Genomic DNA, 24493 nt, shown 5'->3' on the forward strand with positions numbered 1-24493 from the left:
CCTGCACAGCTGGGGAGAGTTGCATTTCGTTTCTGTGAACCTTTGGTTGGCTGTATTGGAACGCCACAACTGAAAGTATAGCTGTTTTCAGAATCTAAAGGAAGATAAAGATTGTATATAAGAGTAAGATGGATAGTAACAGTGAATCAGTTTTTTCTAACAGATCTGTAAATAGAAATTGAACTTTATAGAAAAACATGCATAGAGCAATACAGCACAATACAGGTCTCGGCCCAGTGAGTCCATGCTGATGATGATGTCCCTGCATTTGGTTTATATCCCTCTAACCACCACCCCTGCATATTTTAGATAAGGATTTCTCAGCTTGGTTGCATTGGCTATGTTTGGGTTTTGAAAGATTTAAGCTTTTATTTGTAAAACAATTTATTTTACTAAAAACAATATTACTTTCAAATTCTGATAGAATTGCCTGACTTTCCCAGTGCAGCTTCTATACAACAATGCAATTGATATCAAAGAAAATTATGACATTCTATTTCTACAAGTGAATAAGAAAGAAATGAGACTAAAAGTGAGTGAAAAAAAAACACCAAGCAGGGTACAAAATCAATAACATTTTTGTTGATTTCCAGATAGATCAAGATTAGTTCTAAAAAAATAAAATTCACGTCTTGTTCATTCCAGGCACCCAGCACTCTCTGTGTCAAAAAACTTGCCCTGAGTATCTCCAATGAATCTTACCTCCAAGAAAGAAAAAAATAAAAGAAACCTCTCACTTTCATATTCCTTTTCAATCCAGACTGATATGCTATTTAAAATGAGTTCAGCTGCACTACACATGTCGAACACCCTGAGCGTAAAGTAGAAGGGCTTGACGTCATAAGCACCTATCGTGTAGCTCAGCACAGCTGAATTCTGCCCTTGAACTCAGTACCTGTCATCAGCTTTCATCTTTCAATATGTGGATGTTGAAGTCAAGAGTGTGCAAACCTGGAATCTGCAACAAGCTGACTGTTCCATGGAGATAATCACCATGATCAGCCCATTGTTCATTAACTGCTGTCTTAATAGGGGATTGCAAACTATTCAGAAAACATCTAAATGTATCACAAACCTTGTTGTTAAAAATCTCCCTGTGTTATGCTGGGAGATTTATTATAACTAGTAGAGATCTTGAATCTCAGTGATTACCTTACTAATCTCAACAAGCCAACAATAACTAAATCAGACAGCACTTTAACCCTATTTATAGTCCTTCTCAAGTGCATTTTAGATTTTTTTTAAGTACATTTATACAGTGTTAAGTATTAACATTCAATTATTCATGACCTGCTTCTACTTATATAAGCATAAGTATATATATATATATCACAAATACGAGAAAATCTGTAGGTGCTAGAAATCCGAAGCAACGCACACAATGTGCTGGAGGAACTCAGCAGGCCAGGCAGCATGGATGGAAAAGAGTAAACAGCTGATGTTTTGGGCCGAGACCCTTCATCAGGACTGGGAAAAAACTGGACTTCTCATCTTTTTTCCAGTACCGGTGAAGGGTCTTGGCCCAAAACGTCGGCCGTTTACTCTTTTCCAAAGATATACATATCTTTATGGGAAGTGTAAATAAGATACTGCGGCAAAAAGCATGACCCCTTCTTGTTACTCAACAAATAAAACAACAAATTCACTACCAGTGAGACCACTAAATGATGTGTAACATGTCGTGTTCAACGTGCTTTTTATTAGAGTACCGCTACACACTCATGATGTTCATTCTATTAACTCCATAAGCAGATTTGTTCCTCTATCAGTGCAGACACTATTTCACACACGTACATTGTCACATTGTCAATACTAATACATTCCCACACTAGATACTTCTGAAAAGTTTGATAAATTCTTTAAGGGTGGGAGATTTATGGCTGTGGACAGCAGTGGAACTGCTGGTATTCTGACACTGAAAATGAAGTAAATTCCAGACTTCCACGTTAAAATGACGCATGGATGTCCAGAACTCATTACCATTTGGGAGGGTGGGGGGGGGGTTAAGGAGTGGTCAGCTCAGAGTATATTCTGTTACACATGCGGATGGTAGAGGACAATGTCATTTATACAGTTACCACAAAGGTCTTGTATAAGGTGAAACCTTTTACAGGATTCCGATTTATTTCAACATGGTTTAAAGAGTATAAGTTTCAAAGGTGACAGGGAAGGCAAGTTAAAAAATAATTACCTTAATTTAACGTTGCTAATATTTTACCAGTTTTTATATATTATTATGATAAATGTTTTAATTTTCTTTATTACTAACATCAATGTTAATAGTTTTCAAATGTGTTCAAATGTCCACTTCCAATACTAATGGATAATTTGATAAATGGTTTTACTGTCTGCCAAGAATGCTTTGGAAACTTTGCCTCTACGCAGATGTGCTATGGACCAGTCACTGTGGAACTTTGTGAGTGAGCACAAGATACAGCAAGGCCAGACAAATGGATCTACAGGTGGTGATGCCAGAAAGAAGATCAGGATGACCCTATCTATTGTTTAGCAAAGTCAGACATCTTCCCTGTGTCAGTGAGTGCAAAGGTTCTTTCTAAAAGAAGAGTTTGGTGCGTGAAAGAAAATTTCAACAAGGAGATTTGAGATTCCAAGAGGTACTGTGATACTCCACTGAAATGAGGGAGATTTTGTTTATAACACGTTATGATATCCCAAAACACAAATGCTGATATTTGGTATAAATATCTCAGTAGAAAATAGGTGCAGAGCATGGAGAACCCAGAAATGAGAGTAGAGTGGTTAAGGCATGGAATAACTAGCCTTTAGTGGAAAGGACTTTGAAACTGGAGGAAAGGAGACTAACAGGAAATAGGGAGTTTAGGATGAGTTGTAAATTGACAACACCTGGTGAGAAAGGAAAAGGGCCAATCTTTTTAATGACTGCAGTTGTTTCTCCAACCCTGCTGAGCTAAGTTGGGAGATGGAATAGTTTAGGGAGGATGTGATGAGAAATGAAGGCTAGATTCCTAGGACGGAGGCTGTTAAGATTGCAAGTCACTTTTTTCTGCATGGGGTGGTGGAGGTTGATGGCTAGAGACATGTATAGTGAGAGCATTGCTTCATAGAAAGGTGAGCTAATAACCTTATTTAGTGGAGGTAGAATTCACTGTTCAAGTTCCAGATTACTCACTTGGTGTTAGTGCTGCTTTGTCAGTTCACCATAAGTCATGTCACAACACTTTTGCCTCACCTAACACAACAGTTGGTACCACTTACCACTGTTAAAAATTAATAGACAATGATGGACATAAAGTTAATTATTGAGTGCCTTGCATTTTCAGAACTGGTAGCATTGATATTCTGATTTTTACTATTTGTATACTATTTGGTCAGATAAATTATTATTTTAAGTACTTAATCCTACAAAGCTCTCCTTCGTTATCATCCTACATGTGCAATTAAATAAAGTAAATTCATTTGATAACCTGCCTTTTGTATCAACAATTCAATGCATTTTTCAAGGCCCACTTTCAAAGTCACCCACTTCTCCCCACAATGGTATTGACATGATCTTTACAGATGGAATGCTGACCTGCCACAAAGAGTGCCTTTGATGGGCAAGACAGAGAGCAGCTTTCTACTCCTCTGCTCTTACTGCAGATCAGCTGAACTTTACGTGCAACCTTTGAATTTCGGAGACATTTCACCGTCTCTGAGGGAGAAAGAAATATTGATTACAAAGCGAGAAATGGTCGATGTTTTAATCACCATAACAGATTGCGGCAACTGAAAAGGCTGAGAAACAATGTCTTTACAGGCGATTGTTACATGATGTCTGACTGGAGGGATGGAAAACACTCTGAATATTGAATCAAAATTTGCTATATCTCTGAGTCACACATGATAAAATAACTTGCATATATTAGCACCTTCAGTACAGTTAATTTTCCCAGGCTTATTCACAAGTCACTTTGGATAAAATCTCAGAAACATCTTGTGAGAAGTAGAAATAGGAAGATGTTTAAGAATAAATCCTTTAATGATAGTTAACAATCAGGAAGAGATCTTGCAATGCAAACATTTAAGGCTAAGATGATAAAATTCCCATAAAAATAAAGGATCTCGGATTGTTTAATGTAACAACTGACATCAACACATCACAGATTTGTTGGTTTCAAATGGGACTAAAATGGCAGGTAATGTTTTATAGTGCAAAAGATGAAGTTGCACTTTTGATGGGTCAGAAAACATGCTTATTATAGATTTTGATTCAGCTGCACATTTTGTAGAGAAAACCATTCAACATTGTTAAGTGATTGCTTGTACCTTAGACAATTGAATTGCTTCATAGTGTTCTGTATAATAATTTTAAAGTGTGGTGATTAAAAGATAATACAGCTGGAAAATTGGTGATTAATGCATGATCTTTCTGTATCCCTTTCCCTGCATTTCATCTTACTCCTTCAAGATTTCTACATACCTGTCTTAAAAGCCATGTATTATAATCATTTTTGAATGTTGCCAATTTATTGCTAAGATGATGGCTTCTACATTCTGTTGCAAGGTGCATGACATTTGGCTTGAAAGCTATCAAAAGGTCTAACAATTAGTGAAAAAAATAACAAAGTGAAATTAACTAGGCAATAGACTTCTCAAAAACCATAATGGCTTTGAAAGATAAACAATAATATAGTGAAACCAAACGAGTACATGATATTTTGCTTGTTAAAATAAAAAGCAAGTTACAAATTTAATTGATTTGTTTCTCCATTTCTCCCTCTAATCTATGCACTGAGGCTTTGTATATATACTAACTTGGAAGTTCTGATTTTTTTGGCATTTTGTTGATCAATTTCACTTCACTGTTTCTTATTAAAACATAAATGCTGTTCAAAGTATATGATGTCAGTAGAAGGAAATGTAATACTTCTTGCTTAAAGTTTTCATTATTATCAGGCATAAAGAATTTGCAAAGATAAAATAAAACTGTTGGGCATCTAGGAGCTACTAACCAAAGCTGAATTCTTCCCCAGAATTTTTCAGACCTTGTGTGGATACTATACCAATGTGACATTCTCCATATCCCTACATACCATCTACCAAATAATTAGAAGCACAATTGTGCTGATTTGAAATTGCTCCAATACACTTTTACAGTTTGACTACTGAAAAATAAAGACAGACCAATCATTCAGGCAGAGCCCATCTACCACAGATTTTCCTGTCCCCGATGTTGAGACTGACTAGAACAAAGAAGAATGCAAAACAATCCAATACGTGGGGCAACTAATTCAGTGTTGAAAAAGGCAATGGAATCAATTGGAAAGGCTGGTGGAAAAGATAAGGGAGCGAGTATTTTTCTAGGACGCTGACACTTCTAGAGGTGGGCAGTAATAGCATTCAGATTGAATGACCACAATGTCCAAGCTTCCTGTTCATTATATTTACTGTAACAGTGCACTCTATTCCAGCCCTAGCGGTGAGTGAAAGGCGCAGGTGTTTATTTTCATGGTTCTGAGTTTAGCTCTCAAGATGACTGAAGTACTGTATCTGAACCCTGGATGTAGACACTGCTAACTTCAATTTATTGCCACTAAAACATTTTGTATAGAATTAAGTTTGTACAGAAATAATGAAGTTTTGAGACCTGAGTGCTGAAGAGTACTTGTGACAGATAGATAATACATTCATGATACTTTAGGTTTAATATGAACTCACCTCAAAGGGATCAAATCTAACACATCATGTGGGATGTCATATATCACTACAGTATGTGAACATTCACAACGTGCTTTTTGTTTAAATATGAAACTATCAGTTGTGACAAATTTTATTTTACTTCACTTTCTTTTGAACATTATATGTGTTTTATTCCAGCAGAAACCATCAAAATAAACATTGATGGGAAAGAAACATTACAAGACTCAGAGGAATCCAACTTTACATATTGGTCCCTCAATATGATCTGAGCTGAGTTAGGCAAGACAATGATAAGAACATTAAAACTGTGCTTTTCTTCTTCCAGAGAACTATCTAAAGCCATGAAAGTACAAGCCCAGATACAGGGGAGGACTATAGCATATTAGAGATCCTTCTGTAGGTAAACAGCCTGTCAGCTTCCACAGTTCACATTTAGATAGCAAAAAGATCGATGTCAAGCTGAAGGTCGATACTCTTGCCTATGGGAACAAAGGTGTAAAATGAGAAAACGTTAATCTACTCTGGATGGCAGGTTGGAATTTCAAATTCACCATTTCCTGCTTTCATCAGTGCCAATTTAGTGAGGTGCTGAGCAAATCTTAGACATCCCCCAACAGAAAAATCACTTCAGAAGCTTTACTCAAGACAGCTTGTACTCACCTCACAGAAGCCTAGGGGCATTGCCAGTAACATTTTATTCTGTACTAAAAAAGTCTGATCTCTGAAATATCCTTTGAAAATGAAGAAGTATAGACCACTATTAAAGTACAAAATTAATTTAAATACATGTATTCCCAAAATTGCTCCATAAATATTTATTCTACCCCATATTTCTAGTGTCTTATCTTAGCCACACAGATAAATTAAAAATCTGTTGAAAAATTACTGAGTAAAGTAAGTTAAGACTCTTATAAGGCAGCTATTAGAACAAAGAATGGAAAAGTCTGACATGCATCCAGTATACAGCTCATGGCAAGTTTAAGCCAGACTATTGCATTTATGAAATGTATTCTGCTGCTGCTGCTAAAAAGCTCAGTGCACAAAAATTTCTCTGTAAAATTAGAACTGAAAAACTTAGACACCAAAGTGCATTGCTCCTTTTTCATGTGGATTCTGCTCAAATTAACTTGAAGAGGCTCTCACCTTGCCATCATTATTTCTAAAGTCATACTCACCAGCACAATCTTTTTTGTTCCAATGCAATTTCTTCCCAGGAGGACATACACACTCATAACTTCCCATTGTATTAATACAACCATAATCACAGCTCCCATTATTTATACTGCATTCATCGATATCTGAGAAGGCAAGAAAATACATTATGGTGGCTAGAATTATTACTTGTGGTGTGAGAATAAAATTCCTGTATTATTAATTATAAAATCTATTCTGACACTTTAGTTTGTAAAAGGAAACATGATATTTTCTTTGAACATAGCTAAAAGGTATTATTCTAGGTCTATTAATTAAATCATTACCATGTTGGTGCTACAGTGAAACTAAATAACTAGCTATACCATTTAAAACACCCATTAATATGGCTGTTTTTCAGTTTTCATCTTATCCAACATCATCTCATGTGCTCTACCTTATGCTTTTAACTCCTTCTTCTCTTACCTCCATTTCCAATGATATCAGTGTCTCATTCGTTTACCTCCCACTACAGCCAGAGATGCCACAATTCCTACCTTTGCTCTCAATTGTCATCAGGCCAGATTAAATCTTTTTTGTGCCTTTTGCATACTCTTGTCAGTCCATCATAGCACATTCCCCAGCCTTTTTAAAAGCACTACCCAAATTTCTCAGTCATTCCCCATGAGACATTGACTACAGACAAGGCCTTCTATTTTCTTGTATTAATCTCCACTCCATCCCCAACCAACTGAAAGCATAGCTCCTTCTTCAGTAACAGAGGAAAAAATTTATTGTAGGTTTCTAACAACTATAATCTCATATTGCGTTGTCTAGCCTTTGATCCACAGTTTGGTGCCATATTTCACCTTTACAGTACTTCAATATATGGGATGTCACTTACTACTGCTACAGTTTATTATTGGCAGAACATGTGATTTACAATAACGCCCATCATATTGAACAAACCTCCACAATGAGTCAGTCCGTATAAAGTATAGCCTTTATGACACAAACATTCAAAGCTTCCTGGATAGTTGATGCATATATGGTCACAAGTCCTTTCAAAGGAGCACTCATCGATATCTAAAATTGAAGAAAAGAAATATCACCATCCAGTGATTAAAATCACTGTTGCATACCTTCATGCAAGGAATAAAGGCTCCAGCCCCATATGGTCCTTCTTTTAGATTTATTTGAAGCATAAATATTTCCTCGTGTTTAAATATTGGAACCTGTTTAACAATTGAGCTAGTTTTCCAAGGGAAGTTTCTTTTGGGAACATTCCTGAAATTCATCTGGTGACTGAACTCAATCCATTAAATGCATCAGTGCCTGAGCAATGTACATGCGAAATCCAGCTGATCAGTATTTGTGAGCCTATCCTTTACATAAATATTAGAATGCATTGTAGGCAGCGCATATGAAAACAGCTGAGTCTCTTTACATAACTGGTGTACAGAGTCCATGGCTCACCATTGTACACAGGAGTGTCAACATTTCACACATATAAATTTTTGTTTGCTCAAGAGACCTTCAGATTTACAGCTGCTCAGTTTCCAAGCGAGGCGTCATGAACAGAAGGAATTCTTTGACATTTGGAAACAGCAGTACTTACAGATTCTGACCACTGTTTCAGTAGTACATACATCAATGGGCACAAAGATGATGCAGTTCATTAAATAAAGGAAAAACAAACCTAGCATGGACATGATGGGCTGAAAGGCCTGTTTCTGTGCTGTGTCACTCCAGTACTCTATTTCTAGCCTCAGCACATCCACTGTGGAGCGTTAATAAACTTGCTTCACCCCCCTCTACACCTTTACCATATTCTGTACAAAGATCCAGGCTCAAAAAGGGAAGTTCCACAAAGTTTAAAGACTTGCATTTTGAAGGTGTGAGCTACCTAATGCAGAAATTAACAAGCAACTTAATACATCAAATAAGAGAAAAGTCCTGAAATGGAGTTGATTGAAAGTTCAAGGCAACATACTGTTACATGCTATAAAATTGTGATCCAATAGTCACAGATCCCAGTGTTTTTTGTGGATGGAACTCCTGGCCAGGGAATACCTTGCAATTGCCAATCACAATCCTATATCTAAACATAGAAAATGTTGGTAATCCAAAGCAGATCAAGTAGCTATGTTGATAGAAGATCAGTAACATTAGGGGTGTTTTTGTTTTAATTGTTTCTTCCCAATTTAAAACAAGAAAGATGTGATAATTTCTGCCTCATTCAATGTATATGTATTACTGAAACACAAGCAACATGTACGATTTGGCAGAAAATAAAAGCACAGAGAATATGACTGGGTTAATAAGTTCATTGTCCTTAGTTTAGCCATATCTATGGTCTCATAAAATTTTGTTTTGTAAGTTTCTCACCATCTTAAGAATGCTTCAGTGATAACATACTTCAGGTATTCTTCAAAATGTTAATTTTTGCGGCTTACATTCCTCTAAAATATACACATCTATTGCTAACCCAAAAGCTAGACAACTATTAATACAAGCTAACCAGGATGGTTTGGGGATTACAGTTTTAATTTGTAATTCCAGCAAAGGAATTATGTTGGAGCAGAACCAGTTCCATGTCCAATAAAATCTCGATCCAACATTTTATTTCAAGCACTCGTTAATTTTTTGATTCAAATACAAGCTTTCAGTAATGGATGGTAGACTGAGACATATACTATGTTGACATGCTGTTCTTTTGTCCTTTGTTTACTGGTTTCAATCTTGTCCAAAATGATGGAATTAGTATGTCCTAGGGGACCTTTAACACACCCTGGCTGAAGGAAGAGGGTAGGTGTGTAGATAAACTAGATTTAGTCCCCAATTTTCATATAATTCCCACTGTAACTACATGAATGGAGTCTTTATACTGTATTTTTTATCTGACTGAGCTAGCTACTTAACTCAAAGAGTACCTTAATAAGACAAGTTAATTAGTGTCTTATGCCATCCATGGGAAACCCTGACATCGTAACAGGCTGCAGTGACAGTACTGTTTTTCCTTATTTCTCTCCCAATATGCCCACGGGCATAGAACTCTTTGTTTGAATTGCTCTGATCAGGTTTCAATCACTTTCATGGATCCAAAAGAGAACCAATATGTAATATTGGTTAAAGGTACTACATGCTTCTTGCCCTTCGTGTTTAACTTGCCTAGACTAGGGGACCAGAGTTATTAGAGGAGGTTGTGTGGACTAGGACTTTATCCCCTGGAATGTAAGGGGTTGATGGGTGACTTGATAGGGGTATATAAGTTCATGAGGAGCATAGAGATGGTGAAAGCACAGAGAAGGAATGCTAAAAACAAGATAGCCTCGGTTCAAGATGAGGCGACAGATTTATAAGGGACATCACAGGCAGCTTCTTCCTGCAAAAGGTGGTGCATATTTTGTATGAGTTCCCAGAAATAATGGTTGAGGAAGGCACATTAGCAACATTTAAAAGCCATCTAGATATGTACATGGATAGGAGGGTTTTAGAAGGCAATGGACAGATGAGACTAGCTCACTCATCAACATAGCCAGAATGGATAAATTACGCCAAAAGGCCTGTTACCATGCTGTATGACTCCAAATAAGTCTGCAGTTCTTTGACATAATTGATTAACTATTCTCTCTAGTATTATCCAGCTGCATAGGACTGTACTTCTCTGGTTTCATTATTCATCACATCCATCACTGCCAAGGAATAACCTACACTTCATATTTTTCTACTATCACCTTGGTCCCTCCGATCTTATTTCACTTTTCCAGGCTGTCTTTTGGCAACATTATCAAAAGAAACTGTCTTCCTCAGCTTCCTCAGGCAATCACTGTGACAATGATGGAAGAATACAATAACTCATCTGCTGCTGTAATTCCTATTCATGCTTCTGTAACCTGTAGGCTTGACTGTTCCAGTGCCCTCCATGTCCAGCCCCGAGGCCACCCAAATTTCTGCCGCCCATTTTTCACCAAAATCGATCCCCATTCACCTATCACTCCTCCTATGCTCCATAATCTACAACATTGCTGAAGATAAGTGAACTGTTGTTTCAACATTTTTATTTCTTGTTTTTAAATCACTCCTTCAGCCTTATAACCAGTGCTCTGCAAATTCTAGCTCAGAGTCCAATTGCTCAACCACTGGAGGCTTTATATTCCCTTTCCCCTCTGGATGCCCTTTCAAATCTGTATCTGCTTCACCGTGGGTGTATATTTTCCCATTGATGTGAGAGTGAGGCAGGGCTGAAATGATCAGAGCTGCTGCCCCTTTGCTCCAGGGAAATAGGTTTGATCCTGATTTCGGCTTCAATCCAAGTGGTGTTTGCATTTTCACCATGTGACCATATGTGTTTCTGACAAGTGTCCCAGATTCCTCTCACATCCCAAAGAAGACATTGCAGGTTAATTGGCTACTTTAAATTGCCTTTCTCATAGATTGATGGCTAAAGATTCAAAGAGGAGTATTTGCATGAGATTAAGTTGCAGAAATATAGGAAGAGGAGATTTTGGACTGCAGGCATAGCTCTGCTGCCAGTTTGCATCGACTTGAGGGCTTGAATTGTTTCTTCTACGTCATTATAAATAAAACATCTTTGCTAAGGTTCTTGCAAAATCACTTTGTAACATTGTTGCTGTGGTTGTGAAGGATTGCTTCACTATGTATAATTTGGCAGAAATTTGTTCCCAAGAAAACTTGGGTCAGAAATGTGTACCCAAGAGGAAAAGTCAGAGTTTCTGCTATCCAGTAGATCCCATATTCACACTAATGACCACTCTCCACTCATCCACACAAGGTGCCAGCAGTGACTTTCCCAAAACTAACTAGCTGGCTCTTCCATCCACTCAAGTGGATGACTGACTAAGGTATCTGCATTAGGTGTTTTGCCAAGGTCTTCCGTGGAGACTCTGGGTCAAAAAGGAAATTGGCTTTAGCTTGATTTTCGGTTGGAAAGTTTAAAGTCACCCTTTTCTTTGCATGGGCTGGGCCTCTCTGTACTTGGTGTTGTTTGTTAATTGAAGTGTCAAGATTTTGCCACAACTTGGCATTGAATATTTAAACTCAAGAGTGTACTGTATATAAACTGGAACAAAAATATCACTAGTATAATTTAACCCAGTTGAATCTGATCGGCTGAGATCAAATTTTATTTTGCAATTGATTGCGTTATTGATGATGTGAGAGTATTTGCTCATAATGAGTACCAGTTTCAAAAGGCATTCCATTTATAGCACTGCTCTCCCTCAAAAAATAAATAATGCTGGCTACAAGTAAAGGAAATACGTGATGTTACTACAAATGACATTCCGGAAAAATTACATCATTTTTCATGTAATCCAAAGCAGTATTGGAACACATTTTTTAATGATTCAAAATCCCCAAGACCAGTAACTTACTCCTTTTGGCACTTCAGTCAATAAAACAAACTACTTAGCACTTTCAGGTTAATGCCCCCTGCAGCAACCAATAAATCACCTTCATGCTGGTTTGCTCAAAATATCCATCAATTTACAAAGCTAGCAGAACAGAATAAAATATTATCACTGACAAACCATGCCTGGAGTTAATTACAGAGCAAACTCCCTCAGTGAGTGGTGTGGGTGTTAATGCCCATGAGAAACAGACTGCTGATACTGCACTGCTTTGTCCTGCAGCAGCTGGTCCCAATAAAGTTGCCCAAGGGGGGAAGAAGCTAATCTTAAATCCAAAACTCTGATCCTAGTTTCTGTGGATTTTCCCTGCCCTATCTAAACCAATTATATTTATTATAGAAACATGTATTAAGGGCGCCTTTAGGTTTAAAAAAACGCAGATCCAACAATCAACATTCAGCATTTAAAAGTGAGCTACTGAATTAGTTAAATAGCAAGTTAATGTAAAAGTATACAGAAAAACAGAAAATCTATGGCTCTGATTGATTGCAACATGAACAAAGATACCCCATAAGCTTTCATTGCCTGTCAGTGTTGAAGTTCAGTGTAGATCCTGGCAATTAATGGCACGCAAAACAAAGTTTTCACTGCACCTCAGTACCAGTGACAATGAACTAATTTAAGTTTACCAAGCCCATAACTATGAACAACAGGTAATGCAGAACTTCTATAGCAGAGTGTTATTGTGTGGAAAATACAGTGCCCAATATGCAAAGAGCAAACTCACACAGCCAACAGCATGATGATGACCAGATATCTGTACCTGGAGTTGTTGGCTGAGGGTAAGTGCTGACCACGATGCAAAGGATGACACTTCTTTCTATGAAATTATGCTACAAGGATTTTTTTAGATATACCTGAGAGATCAGCTAGAGCCAGGAATGAACATCTCCTCTGTACACCCAGAAGTTCTGCACTCACCCAATGCTACACAAGAGTGGGAGCCTAGAACGTTATGCTCCCAGCTTCAGAAGGAGATGAATATGGAACCCTTTGATCCTGAGGTGAATCATAACTGGTTTAAAAAACTGCTCTAATCTCTACTCAGCTGATAAAATTCTGGCTGCAAGTCACTTCATTGCAGTGAAATAGAAACCAATTCTTCGTTCCCCTGATCGGCTATACTCAACTGCTTCACTCTCACCCCTAGCAAAAAGATATCATCATGAGTAGGTGTTGCAACTCAAATCCTTTTGCCTACTTGCTCACTCATTAATTCTTACTCTAATACCAGCTCAGAATACTTCTCGACACTCTCTGTGCTATTGTTACAATCTCATCCTCAATCTGGAGTGCAGTTCTCTGCCTGAGCCAACTCAACATTTGTTATCTCAGATGTGACTTCTCACCTCTGGACCTTTCTAGTGTCCCTAGATCTGCTGTCAATAGGGGTGACATCTTAATCAACATGTTAATTAAGATTCTGAATGGTCCATTAACTCTCGAACGTCGCCTCATTATTCCTCTTTGGACTGTTTATTTTTTGTTGTAAAATTTATGTTTTTATGTCTTCCACTGTACTGTAGACACAAAACCTCAACATGTGTCAGTGATAATAAACACGATTCTGATTCTAATATCCACCTGGTCTTACTACCCTCTAACAATTTCTCAGAATCCAGTGTGCATCTTCCCAACTATTAATCAATATTCGTGCACGTTTCCCATTACCTCCATAGTCAATACTTCACTTCCTCAACCATTTTACTAAAACTCTTGCATTACTTTAGAACAATTGTATGTGGACTTCCAAGGAACTGGAAAAATGAAATGCCATGCTATAATGTGCCACCTACAATGTGACCCCTGTTTCCATCCAGGGGGTCAGTGTGGACATGGTGGAGGATTACAAATACCTGGGGATACGAATTGACAATAAACTGGACCAGTCAAAGAACACTGAGGCTGTCTACAAGAAGGGTCAGAGCTGTCTCTATTTCCTGAGGAGACTGAGGTCCTTTAACATCTGCCGGATGATGCTGAGGATGTTCTATGAGTCTGTGGTGGCCAGTGCTATCATGTTTGCTGTTGTGTGCTGGGGCAGCAGGCTGAGGGTAGCAGACATCAACAGAATCAACAAACTCATTCGTAAGGCCAGTGATGTTGTGGGGACGGAACTGGACTCACTCACGGTGGTGTCTGAAAAGAGGATGCTGTCCAAGTTGCATGCCATCTTGGACAATGTCTCCCATCCACTACATAATGTACTGGGTGGGCACAGGAGTACATTCAGCCAGAGACTTATTTCTCTGAGATGCAACACATAGGAAGTCATTTCTGCCTGTGGCCATCAAACTTTACAACTCCTCCCTTGGAGAGTCAGACACCCTGAGCCAATAGGCTGGTCCTGGACTTATTTCCTGGCATAATTTACATATTACTATTTAACTATTTATGGTTTTATTACTATTTATTATTTATGGTGCAACTGTAACGAAAACCAATTTCCCCTGGGATCAATAAAGTATGACTATGACTATTCCAGGGTTAAAAGGTAATCTGGAGATATAACTTTAATTTCATATGATTAAAAAGCTGAATCAATAGAAATTCTAATCTATACAAAACGACTGACATGCAGCTGTTCACCATAATTTTATTGATTATCTCTTAATTAGTTTGTTTCTCAAACCATTAAAAGTTCTGCACAATCGGTTCAATGAACATGTTAGCTTTTCAAGTTTTAAAGCTAGTCCAGCATTAAGTGTAAACAATCCTTGTGGTAGGAACTCCAATACCCTGTGAAATGAAATTTGCTTTTGTAATCTGATCTCTGGACTTCTTTGGCAAATGGAAATGATTGACAATGGTTGAGCTTAAATCCAGAGAGCTTTTGGACACCAAAGACTTCATCATCTAAAAGAAGAATTGTTTTGCATATATTTGGAAAAGTAAATAGAAATAGGAAACAAATAAAATTATGGTGGACTATAAACTGTGTCACGCAGAGAAATATAAGCAGTAACGTCAGTAAATAAAAGCTATGCGCCAGTTTCTCCTGGCACTTCAAGGAGTGACAGGATATATGAGGAGTCATGAATCCTGATGATTTACTTGGGCAACAGCACCCTATTATTCAATTAAAAATTGCTTTTGGACACTGGACTGGTGCAGCTTGTGTCCTCAAAATGAAGTAAAAGGACCTCTCCAGACTTGAGAGACATGGCCCACTGGTGAAGAACCTCTGTAGGATAATATCTGAGGGATGTATCAAGGGTATAGAATATTTCTGCTGGGATACTCCTAACAAGGCAAAATTGGACAATAAGGAGGTGCCAACAAAAACCATGAAAGATATTAAATGCACATAGAATGAAAAGGATAGTATTATTAAGCTGACTTCATTGATTAAGGAAGCAAGAACACATGGTTGTATTGATACACAGCAAAATGATTGCTTGTAGGTCAAGAAACATAGCCAAAATACTCCAACTGTTTTCCACCGATGTGGAGAAAAGCAAGTGTTGCATAATTGACACTCCAAGTTATGAGAGAGATGAAATGTTGCTTGCTAGTAAATTCAGATAGATCTTGTTGTGATTTACCTACCCTAATTGTAACACAATGTTGTATGTCAGCAATTGTGAGGATAGACAGTAAAATCATTAGGATTTTATAGGGTCATGTTTTTGGAAGAATCATTGGATGGTGAGGGGATCCAAGAACCACTCATGATTTAGGGTATACTTGCTATGCTCAAGAAGACCACTGCTCAGCTAATCTTTGGAGACTCTGCAAGGTGTCTCCCAAGAATACCTTGGCTACTTACAGTTATCAGGGCAGGGATGGGGACAAAGTTCACGAGATGCTTTGCACTGAAATCTCTCCCATTCATGTCCCTGAATGAATGAAGGTGAAAGAATACCAAAAGGAAAAGAAAGCCACTTGGAGGCAATCATACAGTTCTCATTACAAAGGTCAGAAGTGAACCCAAAGTGTAGTTAATTTCTACATACCTTGTCAGGCCACCACTCCCAGCTCCCACACAGTAAAAGGTGGTGTCTCACATGAAAGTGATTCCAAGAATGGAAATGGCGGAGGCAATGAGATGTATTCAAGTATCTTGTATTTATGTACAGACTTTCATGGCTTGGGCTCTCCTTTGGCATTTCACAAGTCTCAATTGTAACTTTATATTGCAGAACCAAATGAACCAGTCAATCTGCACACAAAGTGGGTCAATAGCAGGAAGCTAAAGAAAAGGGCAGTCTTAGTTCGGAGCCAAATTTATATGAGGACTACGGATGACCTCCCAAGTTTTTCGATTAAAGCCATTCCCTTCCACCCAAACAGATGGGAACATATTTCAAGCTCTTATCCAGAAAAATAAAATGGAATGCAATACAAAATTTTTGTAAGAGATGAGCAAAATTAGGAAAGGGGGAATGATACAAGAAATTGATAGCCACATCAGAAATATTCACAGCAAAATAGTTTGTAATTTTCTTTATACTGTGGTGGGGTTACCATCTGTCCACAGAAGTATCCATATGCAGACATCCCACCCTGCAAAAACTCATTTCAGGGAGGTAGCACCATCAATTTGCGGGAGACTCCCGGAACTTCCAGGAGAGGTGGGATGTCTGCAATAGAGTAGCTCCTTAGCAGCTAGCCAGCTGGTTTAAATAACGTTAGCTACACTAATGAACAAATGACACCTGTTAAATGCACCTCAACATGTCTTTTACAGTCTTAACCCACCATGGGCAATCGAAAAGTCACTGTTGCAAACAGTGCAGCGAGCAACACTGTCATTATTTTGACCCCTATTAGGCAGGGGTACACTTTAGTGTAGTCCGGGGTGACGTACGTTTTATATTTTTTGGATCACTCTCCCATGGCGTGCTCTCTCTCTCGTGGTCGCTCTTGCGCTCGCTCTCTCTCTCTCACTCGCTCTCAAAAAAATTGACTTCCGTGATATTGTATATAATTTGCGGGCATCAGGGAGCTGCTATTAATTTGCGGGAGACTCCCGAAACTTCCAGAAGAGGTGGGATGGCTGCATATGTCTTTCACTAAAAAGGGCCTGTTGCCTCTTATCTCCATCAAACAACCGCAGGATTAAAAACCACATTTGAAGAGCTCCACATTGAGAATGCACATTCACAATACACAAAAGTAGAGTGCTGGTTAGAGTGTCCTCTAGAGGCCAATATGACCTTTAATTATATTCAAATTGAAACCAGATTTCCTTTCAATACACCACAAAGAAAGTTGAAAGTGTCTCTGGGTTTTTAAGTTAAAGCTCTGCTAATTCTATCAGTTATCAGTGCAAACTCAAGAATTTCACTTCGATTAAAGCTCTGCTTTGTGTCAAGGATTTTGTTAAAGTGTATTTTTTTTTCCTGTCAAGAACAAGGGTCTCACTGCTTGGGGATGGAGCTACTTTCTTACTTTCTGACAGATGCTCAATTAATTCCACAAGGTAAAGACATATTCCTGTGTTCTGTGTCGTCAGATGCTATAAACTAGTGGTTTGAGAAAGACTGCATTACATGTACAAACCTTCTAAGCAGGAAATGAGACAGATCTCTCTTTGCAGTTTATTAGACAGTTTTTGTAAATGCTTCCGCTGTTGTGTTTTATAAACAGTTTCATGGTTACTTAAGGAATTGGAATTATACACTTTTTTCTATGAGAATTGTTTTCTATCAAAGACCCAAAACCAGAGGTTCTGAATCTTTTTTTTTTGCTGTAGCCCACTATAGAAAGAGATTTGTTTATTCAGCAACCCCATGTCCCCTCTCCCCTCCTCCTCTTCTCCACTCCAATAATAAATTTTGAATGGCAAAATTTGTTCTTAGAATTGTGTCTCCATTCTAACCTCTCCACAACCCTGGGAGAATACTCCCCCCCCATTCCCCTTTTCGAAACCCAAGACTCTAAACAAAATAGTTGAACTTCGAGTTGACAAACAATGTGTTGCTGGCTTTCAGTATTCCCCATTCGTATGTTTTGATGGAAAACATTGAGATAGCAAATGTTGAGAATAATGCATATTCAGTCTTACAAAATCATTCATTTCCCAAAACTTATGAACATATGAAGAATCATTTTGTCTCCTCTTCTACAGTGCCCACCCTCTGCTTCAAAGAATACGACAAGATCTCATTGAATAATGTTATTATGTTAGGGGCTTGGTCCTAAGCTTTGTAGACTTGCTCTATCAAGGGGGCAATTTAGCAGCTAGTGAGAGGAGAACAATCCCATTGTAAATGGTGATGGAGCTCTGCCTGAATGCTAAGTACAAGGTTGAAGCTTTTGGAGTCACTTTCAGTGCTAAAACTGGATATGGATGATCAATTTCTGCTTCCTCCCATGATCCTTGCCATCACAGATACCTCTACTCAGCCTAGCTTTCTCAGTCCGGATAATTGCAGGAAATGATAGTGATCACTGAATATAGCACACATTAGACAGCCAGAGAACAGCCTGGTTCAGTCGTGAGTTCAACTGCTGCAGAATCTGCTACATTTCTAGCAAAGCACATGATGAATATTCCATCTTACTCCTGATGTGCCTTGCAGATACTCTGAATTGTATCAGAAAATACCTGGACTCTGATCTGGCTCTGAACCCACGGTTATTACATAACCAGTCCCACTGAATTTCTGGAGTGGACATACTTTCTTCTTGAAGGTAGAATTGTCCGTGGTGCAAAATGACGTGGTATAAATATTACTTGCCGCAGTCTATTCTGAGTGTGGTTTTGATTTGGCTGCTTAATGAACTGAGGAGCAGCAAATTGAATTGAACATTGCTCTATCATTTCACTTGTTAATGGAAGGGATGTCAGGGATGAAGCAGCAAAAGATGTTTGGGTGGATTGATTGATCTACAACAAGGACAAAGAAACAAAAGCAGGTGTAACGATATCATTGGATTGGCTTTACTTTGATGGCTGATGACTTTCTGTTTTACCAGGGCTGGCTAATGTCACCTTTGATCAAACGCCCTTCTGGAATTTAGCTCTTTGCTCCAATTTAGACTTTATTTTAGTTTTAAGATTCCCACTTTTCCCCTCCCCTTTATGTACATTAATTGGCTGCTATGTTTTCCACATTGTAACCATAACAACATTTCACTGGAAGCAAATTGCTACAAAAATCCTCTCCTATTTTCCATGATCTTTGAGCTTTATTCACACAGATTACAACATTTTAATGTCATGTATAGAAATTATGCTTTTACTGGTCAGTACAATTATTACCAGAAAATTCCAAATGCACCACATGAATACAATTTCTATCAAAACAAATAGATTAGCACACTATTGAGGAACTGAATGGTAGCCTGCACTCATCAAATATGTAACATGAAGGATCTGAAAAGTTTCATTTTTGTTAATCTGGCACACTTAACTCCTGAAGAGCAAGTTTTGTTTTGGCGGGCAGTGAAGGGAATGGTTATTGTTAAACCACACAAAAACATTTGAGTCACACACCTAAAGATACCCAGCCTACTTCTGAGTCAGATGGTGAGAACACACAATATTAATTTTCCCTCTTGCACTCAAGGTGCTACGGAACCAAAATGGATCTTAACCCTTCCAGTTCCAAAAGTGATCATTCAGTCCATTATGTCCATGCCAATTACTTGAAGGGGTTATCCAATTACTTTCACACCCCTGCTCTTTCCCAACTGTTTTAGAGTCCTCTGCTTTCAATTCTTTATCCGTTTCCAGACACCATTACATCCTTTTTCACCACCCTTCCAATGAAAGTGTTTTAGATTGTGAGAACTTTTCATGAAAAGAAAACAAAGTCTCCTCACCTTGTCTCCAGTTCTTCTGCTCTATAAATAGCTATGTAATAGTCAACATTTTAAGTCCTACTTACTGTGGCAAACAGATCAGATCAGTTTCAAAAATCAGTCCTTCTGTTTGTAAGGGTTGCCAGCATGGAGCGTTCCAAGTTGTCGCCAGTGTAAACCAGACTAGGCTCAAGCTTGAGCCATTTTGATGAGTGCCAGCATAAGCAGCCACCAAATCTGAATTCCAACACCCTTCCAAGGTCCTGACATTTCTCCCATTTTTGCCATCTCATTATCACCAACCTCTGTCCCCACTTCTTCAGTTTGTATTGGCTGTGGGTTTTCAGGAAAGGGGGTTTTCACAAATTAAATTTAGAAGGAATAAGGAAAACACATAAATGGTTCACTAACCCTCCCTTGTTTATTTGATTAGTGAGTTAATATTATGGCACAAACAAACTGTTGGTTCAATATTCAGGCTGAATTTGCTGAGCACAATCTAGTTTGAGCAAACCTGTTGAACTTTGCACAGAAGATTCCAAATATTAACACTTAATATTTTAAAACATAGATTGATATTAGTGTTGGTCAATGTCAGTTCAAGTACCATTTTTAATATGGTTAAAATCAAAGACTGTTAACAATGCCTATGACAAGCTTTTAGCTGCAAGTACAAGACAGAAATAATTTATGACATAGTCAGAAACACTAACATGAGATTTCCATTTTCCCTTCATACAGAATTGTCTACAACTTTCTGAAAATTGTTCACTCTATGTTTTAAAAAGCCAAAGATTCAAATCTGAATTGCGTACTAATTTTAATGGATCTTCTGCCATTAAACAAGCAGGTTTTTTCAACTTCAAAAGATTCTGGTTCAAAGGATGTCTCAGCAACATTCAAATTCTGTTCGTTCCCAACATCCTCCAATCAATCACTCATTGGTATGATAAAACCATTACATTGCTGTTGTGAGAGCACATTCCTTGGTAAATGTGGAAATTCTTAAAAGATTGAAGTAACTTGGAGCCGTGTTGAAAGAAGTCTTTAATTAACAATGTTAGGATTTCGATCTGTGGAGGCAGTGCTGATGCTGTACTGTGCTCCAGTCTGGCCAGTGTGACATAGCACATATCCCTAAGTTTCAGCAAAGATAAAGGCAAATTCCAAGACCAATCTCCAGCATGGGAATAATGGCCTTTTAAAAATTTGGATTAATAAAGTGCATACTATATGCAAGTAATATTTCAGGATCCTTCAGATAAAATGTTACCCGAAGATTGGTCTCTCGTTATACAGAAAAGATCCCACAGAAAAAAAGCGAAGGTATTCTTTTCTAGGTTCATGGGAAATATTTGCTCTTTAATCAAGATTACAAAAATGGGCCATCTGCTTATAATCAAAAAGCAAATCATGAAATTTTGGTTCCTACATCTCTTCAAATAGTGATGTGTAGATTCAGACCTTCATCTTGAGACATCCAAGCAATGCTATTAAAATGCAAATCTCTTTTTTATTCAGAGTATTTTGTACTGTGGAAATGGATATGGAGAATACTTGGCACAAGGTAATGGGATGCAGTTGAGTAGTTGGGATATGCCAATAAAATGACTACTAATAGACCAGTTACTGACTGCAGAGTGGAACTTTCCAGGCTACGGTAACATCTGCTAAAGTGAGATGGTTGAGTGACTAGTAGGTGCAATTTCCTCCCTCCCTAACCACACGGTAACTCATGGAAGGTTGAAGATAGCAGAGTATGTGAAAATTCCAGTAGGTAGTCATAAGTCTGGAACAGTGTACAAAACAGCCATTAATAAATAGCTTCAAGTTTCAGGGTTCATGTCCAGCAACAAAAATAACTCATTATTACAAGGAAAATAAGTTTCACTGTGCTGGCGCAGGGTTCATTCATTAACGCAATATAATGCTATCTATTAGTTTGTGGTTTCCCAATTTGGTGAAACTGTTCATGCTTCACTTCCATTCACATAAAAATGTGAAGCGACTTCCAGTCAGACAGGGATCCTATTTTAAACTAGCCTTCATCTCTCAAAAAGAATGAGAATTATGATTGTTGGATATAGTAAGCTAATCGAGTCTAGAGCTATGCAAAAAAAAATAATCCTTGACCATGTGAGAGAGCAGACACCAGGATATTTTGACTTTGTACCAGTATTCTGAGGGGATAGAGTGGAAAAATAGATTGTATCTGTAGTTTGGCGGGATGCCTTACAGACACATGCTGCGAAGGCAGCAGCACCAGATAGTCACAGAGACATATGCCAAGAACTTTGTCCCAAGAATTGCAGGGCACTGTCATTTGTAATTCAATTATTTCACATGTGTGGCCAAAGTTAGTGATTACATTTTGAAATTCCATGTCCTAGCAACAGCAACAATAGCCTCTCTGCTGAGCAGTTCACCACATTCCTATTACTTCCCTACTGGCATTCTCCATCAGAATTCATGCACAAAGATTATACGTTAGACCATTATCTTCACAGCATGTTTAAGCTGGCAGGTAATCAACCATAGTACTCATATAACCTCCAACTATTAAAGAATAGCTCACTGATGCATCTTTCCCTCTGTATACAGGAAGATGATGCACAATGGAGCCCAACAAGCCAATGGGTTGTAGGGCTGGTGCTGGGGAATGGGGGTAGGTTAGACAGGAAGATGTTCCATCATACGCCAACAACTTGTAAGACATGGGGCTTTCCAGTAATGGCAGGGTCATTGCCAAGTTCTAAATCAGTTTCTTCACATAGCCCTTCTGTCTACTCTCTACTGATTTTTGGAGTCAATTGATTTTGACATATAGTTCCTAATAATGTGCTCTCCTCGAACCACAATCTTTCCTTTGTCCCATATTTCTGGTTGAGAAAAGCAACACTGTAATTCCACTGGGATTCAAACTAAAGGTTAGTCTTTGACTCTACATGAGACTTGGGATCATGGCATAACACTGGGCGACAGTGCATTGCATCCACTAAAAGACTCTAGGATTGAATGGGCTCCAATCGTGGTGATAAAATTATTCAGGCTCTTTATCTTCTTTTATGAGAGTAGATGATCTTTTTTCCACATAATATTTCAGTTTCCATGCACTTTTCTATTATTTTAACCTTGAAACAATTGCATTCTCTTCACAACTCACAAGGCCACCTTGGTTTGCATTACAGTATTAGCAAACCTGGATAGATTACACTTCGTCATTTCAGCAAAATCTTTGACTACATCATGAACTGCTGGTGTCTTAGTACTTATTCTAGTTGTCAGAGTCTCTCCTGGTTTCCTAAACTGCTGAATGTATTCTTAACAGTGTCTTTTATTTTGTTTAAAAACTTCTTGTGTGGCATTATATCAAGGTCCTACTGAATGTTTAAATATGTCACATTCAAGATTTTCCTTTATCTGTTATACTAGTTAGAGTCTCAGAGTTTTTAAATAGACTTCTAAAATGTGATGCACTTTCCTAAATCCATGTCAGCATAATTTATCTGTCCAAATATTACTTCTTATGTACCCAATTCCATTTCATGAATAATAGATGTTGATATATTCCTTACTATTGTTGTCAGGCTGATGGATTCTCTCCTTTTCTAATTAATAGGGTTAATTTTGCTACCTTCCTGTCTGTGTGAGCAATCTGATAATCAGTGGAATTTCAGACATTGGTCTTGGACCCGATGTATTCACCTTAGAGTGCATATGAAATTCTGTCATATTGTAGTCACTTCTTCCTAGGAGATCCTTAAAATAAATCCTTTCTCATTACATATGATCAAATCTGAAAATGGTTGTTTCCAAGTTGACTTTGTAACATACTGCAATCCTTGTCTGACTCCACATTCTTCTTCTATGATATCTTTTTTTAAACGCAAACAACAGGAATTCTGCAGATGCTGGAAGTTCAAGCAACACACATCAAAGTTGCTGCCTGGCCTGCTGCGTTCACCAGCAACTTTGATGTGTGTTTCTATGATATCTTTGCCAGTTTGGTTTTGGCGAGGCAACATGAGGATTAAAATTTCACATTCCCTTCAAACATGGTTTGATATTTCCTCATTTATACTTTGATTTATCAATAAGTCACACTTTGGAGGTACATGTGCCTTAAAATACAATCACCTGTGCAGCACAGTGGAATGCTTTACGTTGCCAATGATCAGCTATTGGGGCTCAATTTCCACCACTATCTGAAGGAGCTTGTATAGTTTCCCATGGCCATGTGGGTTTCTCCCGGGCGCTCTGGTTTCCTTCCATATTCCAAAGATGTGCTGGCAAGGGTTAGTAATTGGTGGGCATGCTACGTTGGCACTGTAAAGCATGATAACACTTGTGGGCTGCCCCAGTACATCCTTGGAATGTGTTAGTTGTTGACGCAAATGATGCATTTCACTGTACATATTGTTGTTTGGATGAACATATGATAAATAAAGCTAACCTTTAAAAATCCTTCATTGTTTCTCCTGCTATTCATGATTTCCATCTAACCCAGTTTCATCTCT

At 38.1% G+C, this 24493-nt stretch overlaps 1 protein-coding gene across 3 annotated transcripts in view; it reads right to left on the reverse strand.

Moving 5' to 3' along the window:
* Positions 1 to 24493, reverse strand: part of scube1 (signal peptide, CUB domain, EGF-like 1) — a 269935-nt gene that overhangs the window by 42588 nt on the left and 202854 nt on the right. For all 3 annotated transcript variants that reach the window (XM_072267854.1, XM_072267853.1, XM_072267852.1), the window contains 4 exons: positions 7762 to 7878; positions 6837 to 6959; positions 3554 to 3673; positions 2 to 94 (listed from right to left, as the gene is read on the reverse strand). In XM_072267854.1, coding sequence (XP_072123955.1) covers positions 2 to 94; positions 3554 to 3673; positions 6837 to 6959; positions 7762 to 7878 — 453 coding nt within the window. The remainder of the gene's footprint in view (position 1; positions 95 to 3553; positions 3674 to 6836; positions 6960 to 7761; positions 7879 to 24493) is intronic.

The sequence above is a fragment of the Mobula birostris genome, chromosome 9, assembly GCF_030028105.1.
Source record: "Mobula birostris isolate sMobBir1 chromosome 9, sMobBir1.hap1, whole genome shotgun sequence".
Lineage (NCBI taxonomy): Eukaryota > Metazoa > Chordata > Chondrichthyes > Myliobatiformes > Myliobatidae > Mobula > Mobula birostris.